The 13,167-nt window shown below is 32.5% G+C and overlaps 1 protein-coding gene across 1 annotated transcript; it reads right to left on the minus strand.

The window, feature by feature from the left end:
• Positions 1-686: 686 nt before the first annotated feature.
• LOC107590936 (phenylalanine-4-hydroxylase-like) lies at positions 687-7,634 on the minus strand. The gene is made up of 9 exons (XM_016279901.1): positions 7,575-7,634; positions 6,216-6,399; positions 5,070-5,079; positions 3,834-3,903; positions 2,490-2,546; positions 2,263-2,358; positions 1,903-2,036; positions 1,679-1,812; positions 687-988 (listed from the first exon to the last, which is right to left on the minus strand). Exons 1-9 carry the CDS (start codon positions 7,632-7,634, stop codon positions 945-947), a joined length of 789 nt encoding a protein of 262 aa, XP_016135387.1. The 3' UTR covers positions 687-944.
• Positions 7,635-13,167: the final 5,533 nt, after the last annotated feature.

Below are 13,167 nucleotides of genomic sequence, written 5' to 3' on the forward strand. Positions count from 1 at the left end.
TTTAATCTGCACGCATGCTGTTCACTTGTAAATGCAATAAATAACAACAATAATAATAATAATACATGAATATACTTTAATTATATATTTATTATATTATTATTATAGAAATAAAAATGGCAACTTTAAAAATATATAATAATAGTTTTAATAATAACAATCTTTATTGATTTTTTTTGAAGTACATGTGACAATGCATGCATAACATCTCAGTCTTCAGTACACTAACAGATAAATGATACGTGCAGTAGGCTATGTTAAATTGCATTCACAGTCAAGCAAAACTTATAACTACAAATATCTCGTTACGTTTACGTATTTCAATAATTAAGTGTGTAATGCAGTGTAATGTAATGCAGCATATGAACGCATGTTTTAAACAAAAGCAATTTAATAATGAAAATAATTCGTCTCCCAAATGCATTGGCTCAACACATGGTTTCAACAAGCCTTTGATTCATTGATTGCGGCTTGTTTGGGAAAATTACAGCAACATTGTGCAACAACAAGTAGCAACAGCTGAAGCAAATGGTGGACGGTAGGCAATCTGTATTTTTATATGATTAAACTACTGAGAAAAATACAACATATAATATATAAAATAACAAATATTGCGGCAAGGGGCCTCATGATGCCCGAAGCTTTTTGCTATTTACGTGCTATTTGTTTTGCATAGGTATTTTTTCCGTGTTATTTCGTTATATGTCATTTAAATACGTAGTGACTAAATATATTTGAACTAGCAAAATTTGTCTATAAATATGTTTTACATGCAATACATAAGGACTAATTTAATATTTAATATCATGCTCTCTCTATCACAGCTTGATTAGAAAAAGTATGTTGTATATGAACCTAAAAAGCAATACAGACGATGCTTATTTAGCGTCTTTGATATTCTAGCATTTCTTCTTCATTTTCCTTGAAAATCTTCCACCATCGTTTCACTCCATCTTTCGCAGGGCAGTGCACAGGATTGAGATCTCACCTAGGAAGAAAAAAAAGAAACATACATGTGTTATCCATATGGGATTCAATTAAAACGTACACATAATATCTGCAGGTCGACAAAACGACAAAAAATTTGCAATTCATAAAACGGCCTGTTTAGTCACTAATAATAAGATACATTGATAATGCACTGAATTTAAAAAATTGTCAAATTGAAACCTCAGGGAGTTAGTATACATTTTCCAACTCAGTAAAGTTAAAAACTAAAATTTAATTGCTGTAAAAAGTAAAACCACGACCTGAATTTCATCATGGGTGAAGAAAATTGAGTTAAAACTCTGAACTCTGAATTTCATTATAAAATAAAAATTAGTAGAAATTACTACAAGCTAAATGAATGGAAACAAAGTATTCAATAACAGTTTTACAGTGCTGATCTGACCATTAAAAATAATTTGAGTGGGAATGATTTTATTCAATTTGACTTAAAGATAGTAAACAATATTATTTTACTTGTACCATTTCATTTCTTTATAACCACAAATAGTACATTTTAGGTGACCTGACTTTTTACAGTGTACTTTTCCAAAATCCTTAATATAACCCTCAAATGCTCCTTCCTGTTGTCTTTACTTTCAGTAGAGAATTCTCCTGATTTTTGTTCTGAAAATCCAGATTTTTCATTCTTAATTCTTGTATAATAGGGGAAATGCAGTTTAAGTGCTACATTGTACTGAAGACACACTGTTGATGTTGTCGGCCAGGTTCTTCAGCTGCTGTGTGTTGTCCAGCATCTCGATTCTCTGTGTGTAGGCATTATAGCGCACAGAGAAAGGTCTGGGAATGGTGGAAGCAAATTTCCTGTAAAAACAAAATGAAAAAGAATATATAACTGGAAAAATGCAAAGGGAAGGGCCGATTTAAGAGATGGTTTAATTGCAGTCAGTTTACATGACTTTTTCTTTGGCGTCCTCGAAACTTTCAGCCACAAAGTAAACTGGCTGGAACTCTGTAATGGGATACTGCTGCAGGCAGGTCTTCTCTGGCTCGAAGGGCAGAAGTTTAGGCTTGTCCGTCAAACAGTACTGCAAGACATTCGAATAACATCTCATTTTCAGTCTGTTCTCCACTTCAGCCATGCTTTTGTGCATCAGTGACATGCTTCTGCTTTTCACTCCACTAATGACACAATAAACTCAATTGGGCTGCTAACTCCTTTTCTAAAAGCTCAAAGCAAAAAGCCAGTTTACTTTGTTGGGTTAGAGCACAGGGCATGAATCAAAAGGAAGCAATCTGAGAGGTACCACATACCTGCAGTTCGCCAAAAGATGAGAGCAGACCAGCACCGTAAGCCTTTACTTTATCTCCTTCCTTGCACAGACCAAACTCCACAGTGAACCAGTAGACCTGCAAAAAATAAACATTAGAATCATACAGCCCCTTTGAGAGAGACAAATATATCTTGCGGTCTTATAACATGACTGGCCTCAGTGAAAAGGTGGAAAATGATTCTTATCGTAACCTAAAGCAATACTCACTGTGGCCAGCTTCTCTATGAACTCATCAGGGGCGCCCAAAGAAGCGAGTCCAATTTCCTGGTCAAACAGAAATCAACATTTGGATATTACATCGCTGATAAATGCACATTAGATATGAAGTCTGAAACAGATATTCTATAGAAACCCACATAAGCATACTATAGAAGCTTATTTCTGAAATTCTGTTTTTTTGTGGGGTTTTTTGTAATTGCGATATATATATATATATTAGTCCTGTCAAACGATTAATCGCGATTAATCGCATCCAAAATAAAAGTTTTTATTTACATATCTGTGTGTATTGTGTATATTTATTATGTATATATAAATACACACATACAGTATATATTTTGAAAATATTTACATGTAAATATTTATATTCATATAATTTATATTTATGCCAACACGGTTGGAATAAATATATTTAATATAAAAATGTAACATATTTTTCTTAAATATATACAGTACATGCATGGGTGTGTATATATACTTCAGTCATGCTTTTGTGCATCAGTGTCATGTTTCTGCTTTTGTATTTATGTATATTACTATATGTATTTATATATACATAATAAATGTACACAGTGCACACATATATTATGTAAACAAAAACTTTTATTTTGGATGCGATTAATCGCGATTAATCATTTGACAGCACTAGTATGTGTACATACAGTGGGGCAAAAAAGTATTTAGTCAGCCACCAATTGTGCAAGTTCTCCCACTTAAAAAGATGAGAGAGGCCTGTAATTTTCATCATAGGTATACCTCAACTATGAGAGACAAAATGAGAAAAAAAATCCAGAAAATCACATTGTAGGATTTTTAAAGAATTAATTGGTAAATTCCTCGGTAAAATAAGTATTTGGTCACCTACAAACAAGCAAGATTTCTGGCTCTCACAGACCTGTAACTTCTTCTTTAAGAGGCTCCTCTGTCCTCCACACGTTACCTGTATTAATGGTATCTGTTTGAACTCGTTATCAGTATAAAAGACACCAGTCCACAACCTCAAACAGTCACACTCCAAACTCCACCATGGCCAAGACCAAAATTGTAGACCTCCACCAGGCTGGGAAGACTGAATCTGCAATAGGTAAGCAGCTTGGTGTGAAGAAATCAACTGTGGGAGCAATTATTAGATATATATACTGTATATATATATATATATATATTTGTGCTGTCAAATGATTAGTCGCGATTAATATAAATATATATATCATAATTCATTCAAAGAATTACAGAATTCTGAGAATAAAAGTCAAAATTACAGATGTATATCATAAATTTAACTTCTTTCATTCAAGTTATTATTATATATTATATTATATTATATTATCAAACCTGTGAGAACTGGGCAAAACATGGGTCAGCAAACAGTGGGACATGACCTAGAAGCTCATGACAGATGTCCCTGAGGAAACAAATTCACATTTATTTTTTCCTTTGATCACTTTTCACAGTTATGAAATATATTTGTGCCATTTATTTTATGAAGTCTGAAACAGATATTCTATAGAAACCCACATAAGCATACTATAGAAGCTTATTTCTGAAATTCTGTTTTTTTGTGGGGGTTTTTGTAATTGCGATATATATATATATATTAGTCCTGTCAAACGATTAATCGCGATTAATCGCATCCAAAATAAAAGTTTTTATTTACATATCTGTGTGTATTGTGTATATTTATTATGTATATATAAATACACACATACAGTATATATTTTGAAAATATTTACATGTAAATATTTATATTCATATAATTTATATTTATGCCAACACGGTTGGAATAAATATATTTAATATAAAAATGTAACATATTTTTCTTAAATATATACAGTACATGCATGGGTGTGTATATATACTTCAGTCATGCTTTTGTGCATCAGTGTCATGTTTCTGCTTTTGTATTTATGTATATTACTATATGTATTTATATATACATAATAAATGTACACAAGAAACATTGCTGTGCTGCATAATATTTTTGTGGAAACTATGATACACTACCATTAAAAAGTTTATGGTAAGTATATAAATATTAACATAAATATTAAGCATCAATATGTGTTTTCAAAATTGATAGTAATAAGAATTATTAATAAATGAGAAACAATAATAACTGATAACACCAAACCAACATATTAGAACAATTTCTGAAGGAACATGTGACACTGAAGACTGGAGTAAAGGCTTTGGCATCACAGGAATAAATTACATTTTAAAATAGTTTAGTTCTTTTAAATTGTTATAATATTTCATAATATTGCTGTTTTTACTGTGTTTATATATATCTTAAATATTCAACCTTTTGACCAGTATAGTGAATACTATTTTATGTGGCCTAAAGGGATATTTCACCCAAAAATAAAAACTCTGATAATTTGACTTTCATAGTATGAATAAAAATGGTTGAAACATTTTTCAAAATATCTTCTTTTGTGTTCCACTGAATAAATAACATCATACAGGTTGGAGCGACATCAGGATCAGTAAATAATGACAGAATTTGCTGTTATCTGTAAACTTCCCCTTTAAGTATACAAACACTTTTTGGGTCCCATTGTATTTTTATACCCAGACCATCCTAAAACAGGGGTGATTAATGACACTAAGCATATACTCTATAGCCTGTACGTCATATCGATGTCATATCAGTGATGAGTGGCCATTTAAGTAGGACTAAAAGAGATAATGTATCTTTATATGAAATTTCATAATTACTTCTACTATTTAAAATATGGTTAAAGTGTACTAGTGAATGTATTGACAACCATTTATGCTAAACTAAAATACACTTAATTTAAAATATACTTAATACATATGCAATTTCTTTTAAATGTATTTGTATTTAAATATATTTGTAATTACTGCAATTTAGCACATTTAAAATATTTAAATTGTAACTTTTAATGTAATACTATAATGTAATGTTAATTTAATGCAATAACACACAACAGTTAAAATTATTATTAAGTAATCTACTTTACATGTGCTTTAGTATGCTAGTCAACACATTAAAATAAGTGTATTTTAAAATATACAACAAAAGATTTTAAAAAGTACTTTGAAGTAGTAAAACATTTAATTTGACATTATTATAAAATACACATTTCAAAAGAATACTTACTGATGAAAGTATTCTCTCTTTATGTACAAATAGGTGGCATTTTATTTCAATAATATTACATTATCTGCAAGTACAATTTTTTTAATATATACTTTTAAGATTTGAATACGCTACAAGTGCACACTCATTACAATTAAATGCACTTTTTTCACAAGGGTATAGTAATGCACTTACAGTGTAAATCTGTGGGGCAATGCATTTCATAAGAATATATATAAGGGGGAAAAATGTAATGGGGTCTGTTGGTCTGTCAGTCTTTGTACTGAACTTTGACCCCCACCCTGCTGAACTGACTCTTGAATAGAAACAAGACATTTCAGTCTATCTCTATGAGTCTGTTTGTCCTCAAAAACTAAACTAATGTAATTCTGGAAACAACCATAAGAGAGGCCGAGTGCAAAGGTCTTTGTCCTCCATCTCCACAATGACATTTATGAACGATTACAGCATGTGTTTTATTTCTGTTCTTCATATTCTATACCATCCTATTCTCGCTCTCTTGTTGTGTTTCTGTCTGACCTTGAAATGCTGTAGCAGCTATTTATTTTTTTCTCATAGGGAGTGATGAGTTATTCATCAGACTGTTGTCTCACCTGTGTCTTTCTGTTTGTTGCGAGACAGCTCATGAACTTGGCCACTGATCTGTGTGCGCAGACCATCAACAACTTCATCTAGAGCTTTAGAGGAGGCCTGATCCACACTGATGAAGAACTCATATTGTTCTTTGTTGTCACGTGATGGACGGGACTCGATGTGGGTCAGGTTAATGCCTTTGTCCTGCAAAGTACATACAACATAATTTAGTCACAATGCTGTATTATATTACATACCTTACAATTATTCAATACTATATATTACAAGTTATTTATATATTAGTGAGAGATATATATACATTATTTTTAAAGTAAAAACTGTACTATCCATTGTTGTATGGATTCTAGGACAATTTTTGGCCGAGATACAACTATTTGAAAATCTGGAATCTGAGGGTGAAAAAAAAAATTTAAATATTGAGAAAATCATCTTTAAAGTTGTCCAAATGAAGTTCTTATCTATGCATATTACTAATCAAAAATTAAGCTTTGATATATTTACGGTAGGAAATTTACAAAATATCTTCATGGAACATGATCTTTACTTAACATCCTAATGATTTTTGGCATAAAAGAAAAATCAATCATTTTGATCCATACAATGTATTTTTTGATATTGCTACAAATTAACCTGTGCGACTTGGTCCAGGATAACATTTAGAGTAAATAAAGCAAATATTTATTTACTCTAACTTTATAACTTTAAGAGAGTTTTTAATATATAATTATTGCTCTTTTAGTATGTTTGAAAATCTGAAAATAACAGTTTAGCTTTCAACATAAGTTTGATGTTTAGATAAGTCTATATGCATAATATGCATCACAGTGAATAAACACTAGGTGGCACTCCAGGCCAGTCCTTCTAACAAACAAAAACAAATTCAATAATAATATACAGCACTGTGGAGAAAACTGCATTCCAGACTGAGTGATTCACTTTAATAATACTTTAATAAAAGTGTTATTAAAAGTGTTATAAAATTTCACAGACCACTTTAATAAAGAGATTTGACCATGAATTAGAAGATGTGTAAGATGTATCATGAACATGACATGATTAAGAGCATTTGATAGGCTCCTATGTGTGGTCCTCTCATTTCTAATTAAAGTAGCATTTAATAAATTATTATAGTGCATCAGTAACCACATTCACATTGTGGCAGCAACTGAGAATCACATGGGCAGTTTTTCTTCAGCCAATAGGAGAGTGGGTGTTTTTGCATATTTATGTTCAAATTGCACTGTTCCAGCCAACACATGCTTGTATTTATGTGTTTTTACACACAAAGAGGGAGGACACCCATTGCTGTTTGCTATAGGCCTGTAGAGGAGGCGGATGGGGTTTACAATGCCTTAGACCTTCTCTGGTCCTTTTTCAACATTTTCCCTCTCTGTCCATGTGGTGCTGATTGAGTCCATATGGATATGTATCCTTTAACATTTAAAAAACAACACAGCAGAGAATTACTGCATTATTTTTCTGCATGCTTGGCATTTTTTGCAGCGCTGGGTTGATATAATTGTGTTCAGAGTGTCAACGGGTTCAGTCAGAACAGTCAATGTTTCTGTCAAGTGTCTGCATTTGTTTTTTTATATGTATAATGCTACAAAGCCCCTGTTAATCTTTGGTCCAGTTGATAATATGTGCTTGTCTATTTGTTTATTTCTGGTTTGCATTTTATACTGTCCTGACAAGGTATTAATCATATTAACTAATTGCATTATATTAATTATTAATTAATTAATGTTCTATTTAAATTGTATTAATCATGACTAAATAATCAGATATGCTGTTGGAGCTGGATAGCTAATTCAGAATAATAGCCCTTATTCATTATAACTATAATAATCAATTATAGTTGCTTTTAGTCTTTCATAAAGCATATTTTCCCCTTATAGTAAACATTCAGTGTGGACTGCAGGAAATTGCTTTGAATTAGGTTCAAATTAAGCTGGAAAGTGTGTGCGGGGTATCCGGGGTGAGGGGTGGAGTAGGGGGTGTTTTAAAGGGGGTGGAGTAGGATGGTACGGCAGAGCCAATCAGAATCCACAGGCTGAGCTTTTATCTTTATAGTGGCATTAGGGGGTGCATGGTTGGCACACATCCATTAATTACTTGCACGAAAGCACCAGAGATTTTAGGCTTATTAGTTTGGTTGGAGGTTTCAGGTTGCAGAGTTTCAGGAAAGCACAGCATATATTGATCTGCAACATGTTGTGCTTATGTAATAATTTCCATATAATCAGTAAATGAAACCTGTCATCTACTTGGGAGCACTTTTCATTGCATGGAGGCAGTAGAAAAGTCAACATCCAGAAACAAAATATACTGAACTTTGATACAAGAACTTTGGAGATGATTCAAGAAATCTTGGCATTATACAAGACATGTGCACTGTGTGCATGTCTACAAAATCCTTTCATCTCAAAGCACTATTCTGCTTGATATTATTGATTTTTCTATATGCTTGCCAAGAACAGGTCACAATGTTGTTTTTTCAATGGCTTTAAGCTTTGTCTCGCCCTTTTTAGTTTATTTACATTTACTGAATTCATACCAAAAAGGAAATTAAACAAAACAAAACTTCTGGGTCACTAAGATGCATTTCATGTATTTTTGCCAAGGCTGCATTTATTTAATCAAAAGCACAGTACAGTAATATTGTGAAATAGTATTGTAATTTATTTATAATAACTATTTTCAATTATAATATATTTTACAATTGTATTATTTTCTATGATGACAAAGCTGGATATTCATCAACTGTTATCCCAGTCTTCAGTGTTACATGATCATTCAGAAATCAAATAATTTGCAAAGTCAGTGCTCAAGAAACCTTTCTTATTATTATCACAGTTGAAAATTGTAATAAATTGTGGAATCCATAATACATAGTTTTTTCCGGATTCTTATATAATTGGAACAGCTTTATAAATTACTTTAATTTTTTCAATAATTTTATCCTTGCTGAATAAAAGTATACATTTCTTTCCATTTTTTTCAATGAAGCTCCCTCTCCTGAGGTATTATCTTACAGCATTCATACCTCAGCTTAAATTAATATGCCATGTTTTCATAGCTGACAGAAGCTTTAATGTACATTTAGATTTTTTTTCTTGTTCTGGCACATAGTGGCACAAAAGCACCTTTAAAGACAAGTTCATTGATTTTCACCCAGCTTTGTGTTGTAGCAATGCTGCTAGTTATATGTATATGAAAAATGTGTACTCTTTCTACATGTTACAAAATGTGTCATCCAGCATATTGTACTGCATATTGTAACAATACAAAGCTGGTTGAAAATATCTCTCTCTCAATACATACATACATGCATATATATTGCTGTGTGGCAAACATTTCTTTGCTGTTTTATCAACGGAGGCAGGTCACAAGTTTCATTAATTCTGCTGAAGTTGCATCATGTGCACAGTATTATATTGCTCTTTTAGTATGTTTGAAAATCTGAAAATAACAGTTTAGCTTTCAACATAAGTTTGATGTTTAGATAAGTCTATATGCATAATATGCATCACAGTGAATAAACACTAGGTGGCACTCCAGGCCAGTCCTTCTAACAAACAAAAACAAATTCAATAATAATATACAGCACTGTGGAGAAAACTGCATTCCAGACTGAGTGATTCACTTTAATAATACTTTAATAAAAGTGTTATTAAAAGTGTTATAAAATTTCACAGACCACTTTAATAAAGAGATTTGACCATGAATTAGAAGATGTGTAAGATGTATCATGAACATGACATGATTAAGAGCATTTGATAGGCTCCTATGTGTGGTCCTCTCATTTCTAATTAAAGTAGCATTTAATAAATTATTATAGTGCATCAGTAACCACATTCACATTGTGGCAGCAACTGAGAATCACATGGGCAGTTTTTCTTCAGCCAATAGGAGAGTGGGTGTTTTTGCATATTTATGTTCAAATTGCACTGTTCCAGCCAACACATGCTTGTATTTATGTGTTTTTACACACAAAGAGGGAGGACACCCATTGCTGTTTGCTATAGGCCTGTAGAGGAGGCGGATGGGGTTTACAATGCCTTAGACCTTCTCTGGTCCTTTTTCAACATTTTCCCTCTCTGTCCATGTGGTGCTGATTGAGTCCATATGGATATGTATCCTTTAACATTTAAAAAACAACACAGCAGAGAATTACTGCATTATTTTTCTGCATGCTTGGCATTTTTTGCAGCGCTGGGTTGATATAATTGTGTTCAGAGTGTCAACGGGTTCAGTCAGAACAGTCAATGTTTCTGTCAAGTGTCTGCATTTGTTTTTTTATATGTATAATGCTACAAAGCCCCTGTTAATCTTTGGTCCAGTTGATAATATGTGCTTGTCTATTTGTTTATTTCTGGTTTGCATTTTATACTGTCCTGACAAGGTATTAATCATATTAACTAATTGCATTATATTAATTATTAATTAATTAATGTTCTATTTAAATTGTATTAATCATGACTAAATAATCAGATATGCTGTTGGAGCTGGATAGCTAATTCAGAATAATAGCCCTTATTCATTATAACTATAATAATCAATTATAGTTGCTTTTAGTCTTTCATAAAGCATATTTTCCCCTTATAGTAAACATTCAGTGTGGACTGCAGGAAATTGCTTTGAATTAGGTTCAAATTAAGCTGGAAAGTGTGTGCGGGGTATCCGGGGTGAGGGGTGGAGTAGGGGGTGTTTTAAAGGGGGTGGAGTAGGATGGTACGGCAGAGCCAATCAGAATCCACAGGCTGAGCTTTTATCTTTATAGTGGCATTAGGGGGTGCATGGTTGGCACACATCCATTAATTACTTGCACGAAAGCACCAGAGATTTTAGGCTTATTAGTTTGGTTGGAGGTTTCAGGTTGCAGAGTTTCAGGAAAGCACAGCATATATTGATCTGCAACATGTTGTGCTTATGTAATAATTTCCATATAATCAGTAAATGAAACCTGTCATCTACTTGGGAGCACTTTTCATTGCATGGAGGCAGTAGAAAAGTCAACATCCAGAAACAAAATATACTGAACTTTGATACAAGAACTTTGGAGATGATTCAAGAAATCTTGGCATTATACAAGACATGTGCACTGTGTGCATGTCTACAAAATCCTTTCATCTCAAAGCACTATTCTGCTTGATATTATTGATTTTTCTATATGCTTGCCAAGAACAGGTCACAATGTTGTTTTTTCAATGGCTTTAAGCTTTGTCTCGCCCTTTTTAGTTTATTTACATTTACTGAATTCATACCAAAAAGGAAATTAAACAAAACAAAACTTCTGGGTCACTAAGATGCATTTCATGTATTTTTGCCAAGGCTGCATTTATTTAATCAAAAGCACAGTACAGTAATATTGTGAAATAGTATTGTAATTTATTTATAATAACTATTTTCAATTATAATATATTTTACAATTGTATTATTTTCTATGATGACAAAGCTGGATATTCATCAACTGTTATCCCAGTCTTCAGTGTTACATGATCATTCAGAAATCAAATAATTTGCAAAGTCAGTGCTCAAGAAACCTTTCTTATTATTATCACAGTTGAAAATTGTAATAAATTGTGGAATCCATAATACATAGTTTTTTCCGGATTCTTATATAATTGGAACAGCTTTATAAATTACTTTAATTTTTTCAATAATTTTATCCTTGCTGAATAAAAGTATACATTTCTTTCCATTTTTTTCAATGAAGCTCCCTCTCCTGAGGTATTATCTTACAGCATTCATACCTCAGCTTAAATTAATATGCCATGTTTTCATAGCTGACAGAAGCTTTAATGTACATTTAGATTTTTTTTCTTGTTCTGGCACATAGTGGCACAAAAGCACCTTTAAAGACAAGTTCATTGATTTTCACCCAGCTTTGTGTTGTAGCAATGCTGCTAGTTATATGTATATGAAAAATGTGTACTCTTTCTACATGTTACAAAATGTGTCATCCAGCATATTGTACTGCATATTGTAACAATACAAAGCTGGTTGAAAATATCTCTCTCTAAATACATACATACATGCATATATATATATATATATATATATATATATATTGCTGTGTGGCAAACATTTCTTTGCTGTTTTATCAACGGAGGCAGGTCACAAGTTTCATTAATTCTGCTGAAGTTGCATCATGTGCACAGCATTACATAATCCCCCGCAAATACGTCCTGTTCAGTGTTTTGTATTTCTACAAATGTCCCACTATCATCCGCTGTCCTTGACTCTCACGTTTTGGCTTTAGATAAATGCAAGTGTATATTAGAGAGAGTAGGAGAAACAGCGAAAAATGGACAGACGTACAACCATACAAAGAGACACTGAAAAGGGACAAATTATGCAATTCAGATGTTTTGTGTCTATTACATAATCCCCCGCAAATACGTCCTGTTCAGTGTTTTGTATTTCTACAAATGTCCCACTATCATCCGCTGTCCTTGACTCTCACGTTTTGGCTTTAGATAAATGCAAGTGTATATTAGAGAGAGTAGGAGAAACAGCGAAAAATGGACAGACGTACAACCATACAAAGAGACACTGAAAAGGGACAAATTATGCAATTCAGATGTTTTGTGTCAAGACACTAACCTCAAATAGTCTTAGAGCTTTTACAAGAGCGCCAACTTCCTGCTTCAGAGAGAAGATGCAGGACACCACTCCTGTTTTGTTTAACGGTTCTTCCAGGTAGGATGAGGTCAGAGAGCCCTGTTAAACAAACAAATGTTGAGACACTCAAACAGTTGCACTCATCATCATAAACATGCATGAAATGAGTGCAGAGCCGTCACTTAAAATGGAATTTTAAGGGCTTTGCACTTGTTTTATTTAATCAGTGTCCACATTTCTTTCTTTGGTCTTTGAAATGAACATTAGTTAATCTTTTCCCATAGTGCCAAGGGACCCTGAATGACCCATCTCTGCTTGTGAATC

Source organism: Sinocyclocheilus grahami, unplaced genomic scaffold, assembly GCF_001515645.1.
Source record: "Sinocyclocheilus grahami isolate Dianchi unplaced genomic scaffold, SAMN03320097.WGS_v1.1 scaffold8.1, whole genome shotgun sequence".
Lineage (NCBI taxonomy): Eukaryota > Metazoa > Chordata > Actinopteri > Cypriniformes > Cyprinidae > Sinocyclocheilus > Sinocyclocheilus grahami.